Source organism: Cervus canadensis, chromosome 10, assembly GCF_019320065.1.
Source record: "Cervus canadensis isolate Bull #8, Minnesota chromosome 10, ASM1932006v1, whole genome shotgun sequence".
Taxonomy (NCBI): domain Eukaryota; kingdom Metazoa; phylum Chordata; class Mammalia; order Artiodactyla; family Cervidae; genus Cervus; species Cervus canadensis.
The window spans coordinates 47835985-47853797 of NC_057395.1; the positions used below are offsets into that span (position 1 = coordinate 47835985).

Below are 17813 nucleotides of genomic sequence, written 5' to 3' on the forward strand. Positions count from 1 at the left end.
TTTAAAAAATCAACAGCAGAGAAGGGTTTAAAATAGAGAACTTTCCCTTAGCCCACTCTCTGCAGACTCCCCAACTCCCCTGGGGAACCAATTCTAACTGCATTTTCCAGCTACAGATTCCAGAGCTATGCCCTCCTAGAGAAATTCAATGCAAGCACCAAAAGCAACTGTAGATATTCTAGCAAGCACATTAAAAAGGTAAGGACAAATAAAATTTTAATGCTTTATTTAACCCAAGTTTAAAATACTCTGAGTCAAGTAAAAAACCCAAATGAGGTCTGTCAGTGTTTGTAAGCTCCAGTTTCCTTCTTACTCACAACACCACTCACTGGGAACCGGCCACATTCGCAGGGCTCACCTACAGTGAGGGCCACCATCATACAGCGCACAAAATCTTGCATGGCATCCCAATATCCACAAAACACATTTCCCTTTCCCCATTTTGGACATTATCCATTTCCTGTTACCATCAACAACTCCTCACAATACAATCACGTCACTTAGTATGACTCTAAGCAGTGTATTTACACAGGACACACTCCTTCTTCAACTGCAGACTGACGTTTTGGATATCACTTCCTCATTTTCTGCTCTCACTGGCCCCTCCTTCTCCCAGCATACCTTTGTGAATGCAAGTAATTTTAAGCATGTACTTCTATTTCTTCCTTCTTCAACAACCAACAGTATCTGTAGGTCCTCACTGTAAAATGGCTCTCAGTGTCCCCCCTTCTCTGGAGCCGGCCCACAGCCCTCCACTTCCCACTCTGCTGCGGCAGAGTGCGTGTCCTCTGGGGATCCTGAGCTTAGGGCTCTTGGTCCGCCCCCCGCCAATGGACCACAGCCACCTCCTGTGGACTGCTAGCGCTGCTCCCCTGTGGATGCAGCACAGCTGTCTTAACCATGCACCTACTGCAAAGAATTCTGGCCCTTTCCAGTTTCTTACTATTACAAATAAAGCTACTATGACAATAACATACAGGTTTTTGCCGAAACTCCAATACTTTGGCCACCTGATGCAAAGAGCTGACTCATTTAAAAAGACCCTGATGCTGGGACAGACTGAGGGCAGGAGGAGAAGGGGACAACAGAGGATGAGATGGCTGGATGGCATCACCAACTCAATGGACATGAGTTTGGGTAAACTCCGGAAGTTGGTGATGGACAGGGAAGCCTGGCGTGCTGCAGTTCATGGGGTGGCAAAAGTCAGACACGACTAAGCGACTGAACTGAACTGAAGTTTCTACTTCTTCTGAATGAAGTTCCAACAGTGAGACTGCTGTATGTTTAAAGGGAAAAAAAAAAAACTAAAAAGTTTTTTTAAATGTTTTAGATATAATTCACACACAATCCACTCTGCCAAAACTTCTACATTTTGATCAAGTCCTAACTCATCCATTATTTTTCTTCTAAGACTCATACTTTTAGAGTCATGTCTAAGAACTTTCCACCAATCCTAAATTTCCAAATTTTTCTGTTTTCTTCTTAAAATTTTAGCTTTATCAGTTACATTTAAATTTACAAGCCATTCTAGGGCTGTTTTTTTAATGAAGCGTGAAGTTTAGATCAAGTTTTTTGGGTTTTTTTTCCTGGCGGTATCCTATTATTCTAGCACCATATCCTAAAGACAATCGATCCTACACCAAATTGAGAAAGTTTGGCATCTTGATCAAAAATCAATTGGCTATATTTCTATGGGATTATTTCTTGGTTCTCTATTCTGTTCCACTGTTCTGTGCTATCTTGAAATCAGACATCTGTGACTTCTATCACATCTTTTTCACAATGCTTTAGCCATCCTAGTTCCTTTGCCTTTCCACAGAAATTTAGAATAATCTCATCCGTATCTGCAAAAATCCTGACAGAACTTTGATAAGAACTGCATTTAATCTGTTGACTAATCTGGAGAGAACTGGCATCTCTACTATGTAGAGACTTCCAATCTATGGACACAGAGGATCTGTTTCAGATCATCTCTGATTTCCTTCCTCAGCTTTGTCATTTTCGCGTAAAAGTTCTATATATACAAATAACCCTGCAGATTGTATTTTTGTGCAATTTTCAATTGCTGGTATAAAAAAATACAACTGATTTGTGTGTAATAAGCTTGTATCCTACGCTCTTGTTGAACTCATTTACTAGTTCAAGATTTTTCTGTAGATTATTTAGCATCTCCTATGGGGACTACTGTGTCATGTAAAAAACGACAGTTTACTTCTTCCTTTCTGATCTGTAGCACTTTATTTCCTTTTCTTATCTTACTGATCTGGCTAGAAATTCCAGTGCTATGTTGAATTAGAAGTAACAGCAAACATCCTTTCTTTATTTGGATCTTGAGATAAAAATACTCAGATTTCACCATTAAGTATATTAGCTGTAGGTTTTGGGTAAACACATCATTTTATCAAGTTGCAAAGTCCCCCTCTACTGTTCACATTCTGAGAGTTACACAACTGAGTGTCAACTGTGTCACGTTTTTTCCTGTGTCACTTAATATGAGCACATGGCTTTCTTCTAAGCTCCTAACAGGGCAATTACAATGCTGATTTTCAATATTGATCTAAACTTGCATCCATGGAGTAAATCCTACTTGAGCAAGGTGTGTAATTCATTGTTTTCTCATTTTGTTTCTTTTTTCTGCCTTCTTGTAGGTTATTTGATCATTTTTTCGAATTTCGTTCTGATTTCTCTTGTTTTTGAGTTTCTTTTGTATAACTTTTCTTAGTGCCTGCTAAGTTTTCATTATCTTTTCACAGTTTATCAGTCTGCTGACCACCAACGTTCTACCAGTTCCTGGTGAGTGTTGAAACCTTACTTCCTCCACATCCCTCTGCCCTCCCCACTGACAACATAATCGTCTTAAGTGTTTCCTCCGAACACGCTGAGAACCACATCAGACAGCTGTGCTTCAACTTTCAAACCTAAGTCAGAGAAGGAATGTCTATTGAATTTACCAATTCATTTACTCTCTCCATTGTTTCCTCTTCCTTCCTGGTGTTCCTACAGCGTTTCCTTTCTGTTGAACTTCCTCTATTATTTCAGGGTAGCTCTGTTGGTAACAAAACATGTGAATGATGTTTTCACTTGATAGAGAATTCTGATCTGACAGTTCTTTTCCTTCAGCACTTGAAAACCGTACTACTTCCTTCTGGCCTCTGCAGTTTGTGATGAGAAATCAACTATAGACAAAGGGACATTTCTCTCTCCCACTGCTTTTTCATCTTTAGTTTCAAAAGTCTGACTATGAGGCAGCTTAGCAGAGATTTCTTTGAATTTATCTTGCCTGGGTTTCACCATACTTTTTGTTTTGTTTTTTCATTTATTTTTATTAGTTTGAGGCTAATTACTTTACAATATTGTAGTGGTTTTTGCCATACATTGACATGAATCAGCCATGGATTTACATGTGTTCCCCATCCTGATCCCCCCTCCCACCTCCCTCCCCATCCCATCCCTCTGGGTCTTCCCAGCGCACCAGCCCTGAGCAATTGTCTCATGCATCCAACCTGTGCTGGCGATCTGTTTCACACTTGATAATATACATGTTTCAATGCTATTCTCTCAGATCACCCCACCCTCACCTTCTCCCATGGAGTCCAAAAGTCTGTTCTATACTGACTATGAGGCAGCTTAGCAGAGATTTCTTTGAATTTATCTTGCCTGGGTTTCACCATACTTTTTGAATATATAGGTTTATGGCTTGCCAAACTTGGGAAATACCTAGCCAGTGTTTCTTCAAACATATTTTCAGCCCCACTGTCTCTCTCCTCTCTTTCTGATAAAAAGGACAGATCTCTTGTTAAAGGCACAGGTCCCAGGGGTTTGGGTTTACTTTTTTCCAGTCTATTTTCTCTCTAATGTTCAGACTGGGTAATTTTCGTTGTTTTATCATCAAGTTCACAGATTCCACAAGCTCATTTATTGTACTCCCCAGTTCTAAAATTTCCATTTGTTTCTTCTTTACATCCCATATTTTCTTCCTGAGATTTTCTATTTTTCATTTGCTTCAAGTGTTAGTATCTCCTCACTGAAAATTTTATGATGGCTGCTTTAAAATCCTGTCAAACAATTCTAATATCTGCATTGTTCGTTCCTGTGTGACTGTTAGCTACCTTTTCTGATTCAAGTTGATATTTTCCCCCTCAGTGTGAGAAGCCTCAGTATGCTGGGAGTTGTTATCAGACATGGGATCTGATCTAAGTCTTCCAGCAGGCCTCTTCTGATACTGGCCCAGCCAGCAAACAAGGGCATGGCCTTGTTTCTGCCAGGTGGATATAGAAAGTGGGGATGGAAACAAGTGCTCCCCGCTCTGCCTCCTTTGACCCTGGAGGAAGTACCCCTTGCCAATGCCAGGTGAAGCTCCCCTGACCTCTATTCACACCGCCGAGCTGAACCTACAGCACCTTGTTACTGTGCCTTTCCAGGCTTCATCACCACAGGTGGTGGTAAAATTCCTGAATTTTTGCTAGGTTTCTTCTGAGACCATTCCAACGGGAAAGAGGAGGGTGTTCTTTGTTACCGCACAACAGAGATGAGAACCCAGCTCCTCACCAGGCCTGTCTGATCCCACCCAGCACAGTGTGGTCCCCACAAGGCTTGTCAGGGGTCAGAGACTAGATTCCCCACCCCACCTGGGATGCTCGGCGTGAGGTGGGGCCGCAATGTTTTCTAAGCATGTCCTGTCTGGCAGGCTGTCCCTTTCCTGATCTTCTGGTCAGAAGCCAGCTTTCTCGGGGCTTGCTGAGCCCTCTGGCATTGCTGGGTTGTGGCTGCTCCAGGCCCAAGACGAGGATGTATGGGGCAAGAGGAAAACCCAGGAACTCAGTCCTGAGTCAGTTCTCAGATCCCCATACACCTACAGTTTTCTTTCTTCTCTCCACTTTTCAGTCTCATATTTGTTTTTTTGTTTGTTTATTTGTTTTGTATTTAATGTCCACTGCACTGTGTTTATCTGTACTTAGTGGGAGCAACAGGAAAAGTATACATCTATTCTAAAGCCAGAGATCTTTTGACTCTCCAATTGAACATGTGTAGGCCTTGTACAAAAGGTAACAAAAAAGTAAGTACATTCAAGTTGGTCAATTAGTTCCTTGTGTTTAGATTTTAAAATTTGAAATCCACTAATTTATTAAAATTATCACTTTTTGCAGCATTATATAGACAAAATTTAACTCTCAAATATTTTTTTAAAAAGGACACTTAATAAGATAACTTTTTATCTCTAAAATTCTCATTAAAAAAAAAATACCTTCCATTCCCCTTGCTTTCTTGGATACACTATCTGTCAAAGTCAGCCACAAGGCCAACCTCCATTCAAGCAGAGGGCGGAGACTTCACCTACCCACAGGACAATAAGAATCTGTGTTATCCATCACACCTTGTTTCACTAAAGGTGAGTTTGAGAGTCATACAAACCTAAGTCCCCACCAACTCCTCAAAGGGCTGGCTCTCTTCCATCATGAAGCCTCAGGTTGAATGTCACTTCCCAAAACAGCCTCCCTTGGCGACTGCTAGCCACAGCACTTCATGACTCTCGCCATGCTTGTACTTACATCCGATTGATGATTTGCTCACTTAATAAGCATTTCCCCAATACACAATCAACACAGTGAGGACTGGGACACAGTAAATTGGGGCCACTACTGTACTGTATTTGTTAGGCCTGACATAAACACATCCTCAAATATCTGATTGGTGGATGAAACCACAGCTACCACTGTCAAGCTGTGTAACCCTGGTCAAGTTACTTTACCACCTTCTGAAGGCTTAACTCTGCATCTTTAAAGCAGGGATGATAATAGCACTACTTCATTAAGTCACTCACCAGTATTCCTCTCATCTGGATGGGCCGAGCCCTGGGAATGCTGCAGTGAACAAAACAGGCTTGGTTCCTGCCTTCTCAGAATGCTTAAGAGTTGAGTTGGAAGACAGATATTATACACACAATCTCATAACTTATTACAGAAGTTATAAATTGTGAACAGTGCTACAAAAGACATGTGCAAATATTATGAGACCAGCTATTAGCTAAATAGTTACAAAGATCATTCTGAGAGGCCAGCATCCAAACTGAGACTGACAAATTCCTAAGAGTTAACCACATGGAAAACAGAAAAGGGAGTAGATATTTCAAGGACAGGAATAGCATGTGAAAATGCCCAGATATTAAAAAACAAATACTATAGCTATAATACAGCAAACAATGGACAGAACAGTGCAAGGTAAGTGGAGAGATAAGCTTAGAATCTAATCTTTTGTTTATAGTTTATCCTAAAATAAAGTCACTTAAAACTTTTTAAGCAAATAAGCAATAGTAGACTGGCTGCTACGTGAAAAATACACGAAAAGGTAAGACGACCATGAATGGAGAAGCCAGTTAGGCAGTTATTGAAACAGTCAAGGTAATATATTATAACAGTTAAGATTAGAGAAGGCTGAATGGATTGGGGTGGGCGGGGGGAAGAAGAGAGAGGTAGCAAGGAGAGCCCGTTTCTGAGGCAGCAGGTAGGTGAAACAGAGGTCAGATTACTGAGATGAGACAGCAGATATGGAGAAGAAATCAGGGCCTAACACTGAATGTATTATGTCTTTGCAACACCTTTGAATGTCAAAATACGAGGAGGCAGGGGTGTACAGGTTTAGAGATGAAAAGAGAACTACGCAACGTGTATAAACCTGGGAGAAATCTACACTGAAAGTAAAGATGGGTACTTTGACCCCATCATGCCTCTAAGTCCAATACCTTACCATTTTTAACTGCTCTTCTGCACACGAGGGGGGGAACGTATATTACTGGTATATATAGGCAACACAGAATAAAACTGTCTCTCACGAAAAATTTTAGATGGAAAAATGATGGGATAAATCTTTTTCATGAAATTTAGATCTGAAAAATTTGAGCTATAGAAATTAGAGACAGTTGAGACAAAAGTAAAAAGAAAAACAATGGCAGAATCTGTGGTTGGCAGAATTTTACATACACACAAAAAAAGATATTGATATTTAATTTAAAATATTTGAACATAAATTCTTTAAGCAACTCATATGATCCCACTGAAGAGTATTTCAATAACTTTTTAATAGAAGCATTTAGAAACTATTTAATTGCCATATACAAAAGTTGTCCAAGAAATCAAAGTGACTTAAAGGAATCTTAACCAGAAATTATATTCTTCACTTTAAAAAATAAAGGTCCCAGGTGGAAGAGGTAAAAATGAGCCTTCTGGAGTGCTGCAAATGTTCCCTATCTTGATCTGGTTTATGCTTATACAAAGATGTATATATAAGCAAAAATCCACAGAGCTGCACATTTACAACTAACACACTGTATGAATTTATTGTATGTTTTACTCAATAAAAAAGAACTCCCAGGCTAAAAAAAAATAGGAAGGTATATATAATTCTCTTTTCAGAGCACACATGTTAAATGACTAACTTCATAAAGCATCTCAGTTATTAAGATTCTCAACAGAGAAATTTATCCCAGCCCCCTCAGTTTATAAGTTATGTTTTTCAAAGGAATAAACGTATCAAAACCCTGTGAAAGCTCAAGAAAAAAACGAGACTATCTCTAAATATTTCAATCAAGCAAATAAAACAGCAGAGAGCCTCTCTTTCCTCCCTTAAGAACTTCATCAATAGAAATACTCTCGTAAGCATAAACTGGGAAGTTAATGCATTCCAAAGGTTCTACAAATTGCTTATACAAAGTGTGAAAATTGCAGTATTAACCTTCCTTCCACCTCAACGATAGTCTCCCTTAAGGATCACATAACCAGCTTGTCCAGCGTCTGTATCTTTGGTAGAAATAAGCAGTCTTCTTCACTACTAACTTGCAAGATTCTCACCCCAGCCTGTCCCTGAGCCTTGAACCCCTCCCTCAAACCCATGAACCACTGGTGCTACTCTGGGCTTTGCCTGCTTTTGTTGATCACCTCACCAAATAGTCAATGTACTGGTCACCTTTTCCCACTCATCAATTTCTACACAAACACACACATTTCAAATAATTATGAATCTGAAAGAGGTTTTGGTTCTCCAAAGAGGTTTTATCTCTTGTTAAGTCACTAAGTCGTGTCTGGCTCTGCGATTCCAAGGACGGTAGCCATCAGGCTCCTCTGTCCATGGGATTTCCCAGGCAAGAATACTGGAGTGGGTTCCCATTTCCTTCTCCAGGGAATCTTCCTGACCCAGGGATCAAACCTGTGTCTCCTGCATTGGCAGGTGGGTTCTTTACCATCTAAGCCACCAGAGAAGCTTCATGACAGGGCATATGACCGCATTAAACAGAAGGTTTAATGAATAAAAGGTCCTGCTGGTTTTTTAAAACACATCCAAAAAAGCATAAATTGTTCTCTCCAAGAATCCAACCTCCCTATCCTACTGGTCAAGTTTATCAATTTAATATAAACATTCCTTCTGCCCAACTGGTTTGCCCTTGCGTGCCACATGCCTACTATACCCTACAAACAAAACAATACTCACAATTCCAAACTCAGTGGCGTTTTTAAACACTTTTGGCCAAAGAAAAACACTGACTAAATAGTAAATGTCATGAACGTTAATAACAGGCAACAACCAAAAAAAAAAAGGTTAAAAGCTATACTCTGCATGTGGCATTTAATAATACAAAACGTGGCTGAAAAGCCCGTAGAGTTTTTCATAGCACTTCACTGTAAAAGTACCCTTACTGAATTCCGGAAGACAAACGACAAACTCAGCTGCTGAGTGACATCAACCAAAGGCAGCCCCGCAGTCCAGCCTCGGTAAACAGGCTGAAGATGTCCTGTCGTCGACCCAGTCGAAGGCACGCTCACCAATTCTGGACCTGATGCTGGGCTCGGGGCATCTCTAACCGGAAAACCACCAACGCTATTTAAAGACCTCAATTATTAAAAGAATAAGCTCGCATCAAGGATGAACTTATTAACTGTCAAGTCGTCGTCTTAGAAGAAGCAGCACTTGGGAATTCAGAGCTCCGTCGGTACTCCCGGGGGAAGGGGCTGAGGGCGTCAGCTCGCGGCCAAGGCACAGCAGGTGCGCGCGGCTGCCCGGTCCCGGGAAGGAAGGAAACGCGCCGGGGCCTCCGTGCGAGCACCCGGCAGTACGCGAGGCTGGACACGGCCCGTCGCTCCAGTCCAAGGTCGCGGCGCCCCTCACGCGGTTCCACACCCCCAGTGGGGCCTGGGGACCCTGGGCTCCGACACGTTCGCGGGTGGGAGGTTCCCGGGGGCCTCGAAGGACCCGCCTCCCCAGCCGCTCTGGGCGAGGGGTGCGCGTTCCAACTCCGTCGAGACCCGGCCGGGCTCGGGGTCGGGGTCGGAGAGGGGCGCGGAATCAGTGCCCAGGTCAGGGTGCGCGAGGCCCCCCAGGACAACCCCGCCCAAGGGAGGCCGCCGCCGCCACACAGCCTGCGGCTGCGGTCCCGAGCTGAAGATGGCGGGCCAGCACTCACCTGTCACGCCGCCGCCGAGCCCGCCACCGCGCAGTGCCAGCCGGGCAGTTCGCTGCCGCCCGCGTCTTCAGAGCCACGCGGCGCGCGGGACGGACGCGGACGCACAGGTCCCCGAGTCCCCGCCTAGACGCGGCCCCAAGACCCGGCAGCCCAACGCCCCACACTTCCGGCGCCGGAAGTCCCCGCCCCGCCTCTGCCCCACGCCGGAAATCCCTCCCGCTATCTTTCACGCGCAGGCCCGACGGGAAGTCCCGCCTCCACCCCGCGGCTTGCACCACCGGAAGTCCAGGCCACCAAAGGAAGTCCCACCCGCTGCTCGCGGGGGCGGGGATCCTCAAGTGGGTCGCGGCGGCCCTCAAGTGGGTCGCGGCGGCGGCGAATACACAGCTGGGCATCGGGACCACCCGGTCCTCGCCCTGCGGTGTCGGCGCCCTATCTGAAGTCTCCGCGGAGGGCCGAAGAGCGGCGGGCGCCCCATGGCGCGGGGGCGCTGAGGACCTGCGGGTACTCACGGCGGCGGGGGCCCAAGGGCATCTCGGGCTGGCGCAGGTCGGCGTCCATTTGGACCCAGGTCGGGTTTCTGGAGCCGCCGGCCCCAGTCGGAACCGCCTCGTGTGCCGGGAACCGCTTCCCGGGCGTCGCTTCCCGGGGCGGCGCGGGCTAGGCGGCTGCGCGCGGATCCCGGCGGATCTGCGGAGGGTGACTCACCCCCTGCAGCCTCCGGTATGAAGTGTGTGTTCGCCATTGGCTGCGGAGACGAAACAAAGACAGCGTCTCGCCGCGAAAGGTGGGACCTGATGGCCTTCTTGTCCTTGTACAGGTTGGAAAAATTACAGGGTGCGCAGGCGGCCTCTGCTCTAGGAACAACCAGCTGGGCGTTTAAAGTCCTAAAGCAAAGACGAAATCAGATGCGTGGGAACTTTTTTTTTTTTTAATACAGACTAAAGTTCATCATTTGAATTGGAGAAGCATTAGTACGATTGTTGAACAAGAAACAAATTCGACGTATTTGGGGATTCGAATAGCCACAAAGTTTGTGCAATAAAACCCGAGATTACTTCAATATTCAGCATAATAAAAGTTTATTGCTAGAATCAGTTATATAAGGTGAACTGAGGGTTTCAATGTTTTTTTTTGGGGGGGGGGGGCGGTTTTCAAGTTTGGTGGTTGTAGCTACCATTCAACTAGCAATTTTATTAGGGACCAAGGCATTCTGCAGGGCGAGGGAGCAGGTAGAATGCCTGGTGAACCACAGTATCAGCTCCAATTGATTCAGGTGCTAATATGTGGTTTTATTTTGCAGCACAGCATCAACAGTTTGGGTGAAACTTAGGATGCTGTTGTTATAACCGAGGTAATGTTTTCTCTGCTATATTTATAATTCTATAAAAGTCACTGGAAATAAAATGACTGTAAAGAAGTGTCACAAAAATAAGGGGAAAGGAATCAACACTTTGGGGGCCCGCTGTGTGCCAGGCACTTAACATATTTGTTAACTTGTCTGATTGTCAAGCCAACCTAATAAAGTGCTGATCAAAACTGCAGTGAGGTACCACCTCACACTGGTCCAAATGGCCATCATCAAAAAGTCCACAGACAGTAAATGCTGGAGAGGGTGTGAAGAGGGAACCTTACAGCTACTGTGGAGAACAGTGTGGAGGTTCCTTAAAAAACTAAAAATACAACTACCATATGATCCAGCAATCCCACAACTGGCCATATATCTGGACAAAATTGTTAACTTCAAAAGATACATGTACCCCCAAATGTTCACAGCAGCACTATTCACAATAGCCAATACCCGTAAGCAATCTGAATGTCCATCAACAAATGGAATGGATAAAAAAGACGTGGTGTGTATATATAAACACACATACACAATGGATAAAGAAGATGTGTATATACGCACTGGATAAAAAAGGTGTGTATACACTCATGCATGCATGTGCACAATGGCATACTAATTTAAAAAAAACGAAACCTTTTGCAACAAGAATGAACCTAGAGATTGTCACAGTGTGAAGAAAGTCAGTGAAACACATATTTGTAGGTTGGCTCTAAGTTCAGTCACTCCAGTCGTGTCCTATTTCTTTGTGACCCCATGGACTGCAGCATGCCAGGCTTCCCTGTTCATCACCAACTCCCTGAAGTTGCTCAAACTCATGTCCACCCTCATGTCCATGGAGTCAGCGATGCCATCCAACTATCTACAGTATGATACAAATGAACTTTAATTTACAGAACAGAAATAGACTCACACAACAAACTTAGGCCTACCAAAGAGGAAAGGTGGGGGGGGGGGGGGGGAGATAAATTATATTGAGATTAACATATACACTACTATATATAAACAGAATCCAAGGATTTACTGTGTACCACAGGGAACTAACTATATTCAACATCTTGTAATAACCTATACTGTTAAAGAATAATGTGTAAACTATCATTTTGCTGTACAGCAGAAACATTATAAATCGACTAAAATAAAGTACAAATTATTCTGAATTGAACTTAAATATGCGAACATGCTAAGTCGCTTCAGTTGTGTCCGACTCTGTGCGACCCCATGGACTGTAGCCCGCCAGGCTCCTCTGTCCACGGGATTCTCCAGGCAAGAATACTGGAGAAGGTTGCCAGGCCCTCCTCCAGGGGATCCTCCCAACCCAGGGATTGAACCCGTGTCTCACATCGACTGCATTAGCAGGTGAGTTCTTTACCACTAGCGCCACCTCGGAAGTCCAATTAAGCGTGAGGATGTTATAATTAGTTGTCGAAACACAAAAAGCTAGTATGCAAAAGAGCAAAGATTGGATTAAAATCTAGGTCCACATCAAAGCCCATGTTTTCCACAGTGCGTTCCTTTGATAGGGCTGCTGTAACAAAATGCCACAAATCAGGCTTAAACAACAGAAATTTATTGTCTCAGGTCTGGAAGCTTGAGGTCCAGGATCAAGGTGCCAGTCGGTGCTGGTTCCTGCTGAGACCTGTGACAGGGAATCTGTGCCATGTCTCTATCTCTCTCTTGCCTTCTGGTGGTTTGCCAGCAACTCCCGACTTGCAGAGGTCGTTTTCTAACTCCTTTCCTTCACAAATAGTGACAAACTTGTCTAGTTACTTTGAAGTCGCCACACTACCCGGCGGGGACAGCTCACGCTCACCGACAGGTCTGTTTGGCGCACAGACTGTGTGTGTGTTTGGTACACAGGCTGTGTGAAGACACAGGCACCTCCGGGCGCCTTAGACCTCGTGCCCGCGGAGACGCTTGACGTCAGCGCGTAGCGAGCGCAGCGCCTCGGGCGCGCCGATTCGCTAGAGCGGGCCGAGGGCAAGACGTAAACGGACGCTCACCAGGCCCCTAGTTAGTGAGTGCCCTCCGTCAGGCCGTTTCGCGGTCGAGGAACGTCACCTGAGTTGTGTACCGAAGGCACCGAGAGCACCCGCGCCGCGGCCTGGGGAAGGTTCCGCAGCCCAGAGCCGTGGGAGGAGACGCCTGGAGATCAGGAGTGGCGCCACCGCGCGACCGTGACGTGGGTCGCGGGCCGGCGCACCATTGGTCGGCGGGAATGTGGCGCGCCCTGCTGCCGGCGCGGGCAATTGGTCGCGCGGCCTCGGGGGGCGGGGCTAGGGCCGGAGGCGGGGCCCGTGCCTGGGGGCGGGGTCTGAAGGAGACTCGCCCAGCGGCGCAGCCTTCAGTGGACGGCGCGCGTCTGAGGTACGGGGGAGAGAGTCTGTGAGGTCCCGGGTGGCGGGCGGGGGTCCGGGCTTTGCGCGCTGAGGGGCGGGCCGAGCGCTTGCGGATCGCATCCCGAAGTCTAACCCAACCATGTGGGGAAGTAGCCGGAGGCCCGGGGTCTGCGCCGCGTGGGCAGCACGGGGGGATGTAAGCGCGGCCCGGGAGCCGGCGCGGGGGAGGCGACGGGTGCGTCCTCCGACCCTGGGACCCCCGCTCGCAGGTTCCCGGGGTGGCGCGGAGGCCGGGCGGCGATGCCGGAGGTAAGCACGGACGAGCTGGACGAGCGGCAGGTGCAGCTCCTGGCGGAGATGTGCATCCTCATCGATGAGAACGACCGGAGGATTGGGGCGGAGACCAAGAAGAACTGCCACCTGAACGAGAACATCGAGAGAGGTGCCCGCGAGGGCGGCGGGCGGCGGGCTGGGGTCCCCGGGCGCAGGGAGGGCGGGGGTCCCACGTCACCCCCTCCGGCCGCCCGAGCCCTTGCGAGCCCCAGACAGAGATTCAGGGCGTCGCATCTCTCGCCGTCAGGGTTGTTGCACCGAGCTTTCAGTGTCTTCTTGTTCAACACCGAGAACAAGCTGCTGCTGCAGCAGAGGTCAGACGCTAAGATTACCTTCCCAGGTAAGTGTTCACCCTTTGTGTGTTGTTGGCAGCTGTACGTGCTTTGATTTGTTTGATTTGTCATGTGCAATTTCTGGTAGCCGAAATCAGAAAACTCTAGTCACTTGCTGAGTTTTATTTTCTTCACACGAGAAGCTTGAACGGTGGATGCAACCTAATAAATAAAGCAGCAGTAAAGGATGAAAACTGCTAGGTCTGTATAGGTGTGTCTGTAATCATTTGTGTCTTATACACGTTTTGACCGTTTGTGTTAAGAAAGCGTTCATAAAAATGTACATTTACCTGTGTCTCACAAAATGGTCGCTGGTAGCCCATTGTAACATTTAAAATTCTCCAGAATCATTTTATTTTTGTTACTTTTAAAACTTAGTTTTCTTAATCTTCCTAACCTACTTTCAGAAAAAGTTTACTTCTGTATATTTATAAACATTAACATGTTCCAGGGTGTTTTACTAATACTTGCTGTAGTCACCCGTTAAGCAACCCAAGTGAGCTGGAAGAAAATGATGCTATTGGAGTAAGAAGAGCAGCACAGAGGCGGTTAAAGGCCGAACTCGGAATTCCCATGGAAGAGGTAACCCACCATACCAGCTGAAACCTATTTAGAATACATTAAAACAATTTCTAATAAAACTTTAAATTCAAGTGTAGCTGTCTGCTTTGTATCACTTGGTTTTTTTAGGCCCCTAAAAAGCCCATTAAATAAGTTAAATTTTGACTTCATAATACTTGTACTTAACTTTACCAAAATGGATTGATTTATTAACCAGCATATAAAGTTGACTGTTTTATAATTGACCAAAGATGAGTATTTTCTTGTGAACTACAGATCTGATTGGGTGAATTGAAATTATCCTCTTGTTCCTAAAATTGTCCCCTTTCAATAAGACCTGAATAAATAAAAGTATCTCTCTGATCTAGTTAAAATGGGAATTTTTTTTTCTCCTATAAATTAAGACGCAAGGGGGAATGTCACACTTCTAGTTTGAGTGACTCTGTTTTCTTTAATATACATTTTTCAATAAATTTTCTATTTTTGGTTCTTTGGGAAAATTTTCAGACTTGAAACTATTTAATACTATTTCAGGTATATTTTCCTGGGTTGGGAAGATCCCCTGGAGAGAAGGGATAGGCTACCCACTCCAGTATTCTTGGGCTTCCCTGGTGGCTCAGCTCTTAAAGAATCTGCCTGCAATGAGGGAGACCTGGGTTCAATCTCTGGGTTGGGAAGATCCCCTGGAGAAGGGAACAGCTAACCACTCCAGTGTTCTGATCTGGAGAATTCCATGGACTGTATAGTATAGTCCATGGGGTCTCAAAGAGTCAGACACAACTGTGAGATGTTTCACTTTCACAGTATATATACTTTATGTATTCCATGTATTAGTAGGAAATTGACATTCCAAAAATTATCATTCTAAAACTAGTTCTGTTGTTCAAGGTATTACTGAAATATAGTAGATTGATTTAGATTATTTTTTGGTTGATGTTTTAGAGGTTTTTCTTTTTTTTTTACCCTAGGTTCCTCCAGAGGAAATTAATTATCTAACACGAATTCACTACAAGGCTCAATCTGATGGTATCTGGGGAGAACATGAAATTGATTACATTTTGTTTGTGAAGAAGAACGTGACCTTGAATCCAGACCCCAATGAGATTAAAAGCTATTGCTATGTAACAAAGGAAGAATTACAAGAACTTCTAGAAAAGGCGGCCCATGGTGAAATTAAGATAACCCCATGGTTTCAAATTATTGCAGATACTTTTCTCTTTAAGTGGTGGGATAACTTAAATCGTTTGAATCTGTTTGTTGACCATGAGAAAATACACAGAATGTAAAAGTGGAGATGAATGGTTACTAAAGTACTGAAGAATTTCTCTAGTTAGTAAACTTAAAATGAACTTTAAAAAAATCTGGTTCCCCACTGGAACTCTCCGTGGAAATACTGATACTTTACAACCAGAATTTGTATGGAAAAGAATTCTTGATTTTATGTCATACACCCCATATATATGTACTGCAATTTGTAAAAAAAAAAAAAAAAAATTTCAGAGATTATTATACAAAGAGAGCAAAATAAACTTAACCTGTCTAAACAAATGGTTATGACACATTTAAACAAGTGGAGTTCATTTTTTATATATTGTGATAAACATTTTCAGAAGACTTGTATCTGCCAGGTACTTGACAAACTTTTATCATGGTCCAAAATAATGTGCAATGGAAGCTATTTGCTTATCTACTTCAAAACATTGCAATCTAACTTTCCATGTTAAGAGATAAAATATAGTAGAGCAATTCAAGGGAATTAAATGGCATGATTTTTGTCATTAAAAGTTAATTTTGTGGTTTAATCATTCTGTATTTTTGATACTTAAAGTCTAACATTGATTTTGGTAGGGACATTGGCTAGGTGAAGTCATTTAAATAGTCCATGCCAATTAGGAAAGTCTGGTTTTCAAAATTACTAGGAACACAGACTATTTGTAAAATGGAACTTGAGTCAGTTGAGTCATACTCAACAACAGGGTCTTTTAACTGTGGCACTGCAGTTTAGACTGGTTAATTCTTTTTGAAGGTTCATCCTGTGCCTTGTATAGCAGCATCCTTAGGTTCTACCCAAAAAATGCCTTTGGCACCCCTCCGCCCATGGCAGCCCCAGTGACACCAAATGGTAAATGTCTTCTGGAGGTCAGGCCATGTTGTAGGAAAATTAACCAAAAACAGGTTAATATTCATGTTAAATAGATTTGGGTTATGGAATACGTATATATTATTATTCAAAATGTACCTTGACTAATGGTACTTTTTTAAACTCTTGCCACAGATTTCTTACATTTGAGACCTTAAGACTGCTTTATTATCCTTGAATGCTATTGATTTCAGGCAAAACTATAGCAAATGTTAACTTTAACAATAAAAATAAATTACCACATTTTGATACTGTTGTCTAATTTGTTATAACTTCAATACAGTAATAGGTGAAAAGTCATGTGGTAGCTTAAGCATGGTAAATGCATTCAAAATGCATTTATATTACTTCTAGTTCTTTAGCTTACAAAAAACTTGGTAGTAGCTTAAGCATGGTAAATGCATTCAAAATGCATTTATATTACTTCTAGTTCTTTAGCTTACAAAAAACTTGGTAGCTACAGTGGCTAGTGAGTGCTTGCTGTGTGGGCAGTGGTGTCTTATATTTAGATTCTGGACAAAGCACTGACAACAGGTACAGAGCAAAGGTACCATCTATTAAACTTTACTGATATTCCTATTTTGTTCATGCATTGTTTTTTCTGACTGTCTCCGTCTTCCTGTAGCTTCTTGAATATCTTTAAGGCAGCTGTTTTAGTCTTTGTCTAGTAAGTTTGTCATTTGGTCTTCCTGAAGGACGGTTTCCTAGTTTTTTTCCTTTAATGGACCACACTTTCCACACGATTTTTGTATGTGAATTTTTAGTTGTATCTGTGCCTCCTGAGGTCTTCAGGTCTCAGTTCTATTTCCAAATGTGTTTCTTTTTTGTCAACATGTTGACTTTCTAAATTCCTGAGCATGCAGTGCTTTTTGAAGTCGTAATTCTTAAATCTCTAGCTCTCAAAGGGGGTAAAAAAGGAAAAAATGCATGGAGAAAAGAAATAAGCACTGGCCCTTCAAATTCAGCTGGCAGGGATCCATCTGTTGACACCTCTACCATCAGAAGCAGCAACTGCCAATCAAAAATCCCAGTATTTGGAGGACAAGGCCCTTTAAGGGCTCAATCTAATGCCAACAGGCAGCTCCAAAAACGCTGGCACAGTGACCAGCTCAGGATTGGGAGTGGGGGGACAGGCTGATGCTGAGCCACAGGGGCTAAAACTGACCAAAACTGGTTTACCACCAAGGCCTCCCCACCAGGGGAAGAGGCCAGCCTTTAAACTCCAAGAGTCCCAAAGAGTCAGCAGAGTTTCTGCCAGAGGAAAATTCTGAAAGAGATGGGAATACCAGACCACCTGACCCACCTCTTGAGA

At 44.0% G+C, this 17813-nt stretch overlaps 2 protein-coding genes across 5 annotated transcripts in view; one reads left to right on the top strand and one right to left on the bottom strand.

Moving 5' to 3' along the window:
• Positions 1-10136, bottom strand: part of WDR37 (WD repeat domain 37) — a 34836-nt gene extending 24700 nt beyond the window's left edge. Inside the window, exon 1 of one of the 4 annotated variants that reach the window (XM_043478911.1) lies at positions 9964-10136. The gene's annotated coding sequence lies outside the window, so the exon portion shown is untranslated. Of the gene's footprint in view, positions 1-2951; positions 3300-9451; positions 9609-9963 lie in introns of those variants that run through there. The other 3 variants (XM_043478910.1, XM_043478913.1, XM_043478912.1) reach the window with 3 other exon arrangements.
• Positions 10137-12464: 2328 nt separating this feature from the next.
• On the top strand, positions 12465-16744 carry IDI1 (isopentenyl-diphosphate delta isomerase 1). The gene is made up of 5 exons (XM_043478914.1): positions 12465-13163; positions 13405-13577; positions 13716-13808; positions 14252-14382; positions 15330-16744. The coding sequence occupies exons 1-5, from the start codon at positions 13015-13017 to the stop codon at positions 15645-15647; spliced, it is 864 nt and encodes a 287-aa protein (XP_043334849.1). The 5' UTR covers positions 12465-13014; the 3' UTR covers positions 15648-16744.
• The last annotated feature ends 1069 nt before the right edge of the window (positions 16745-17813 follow it).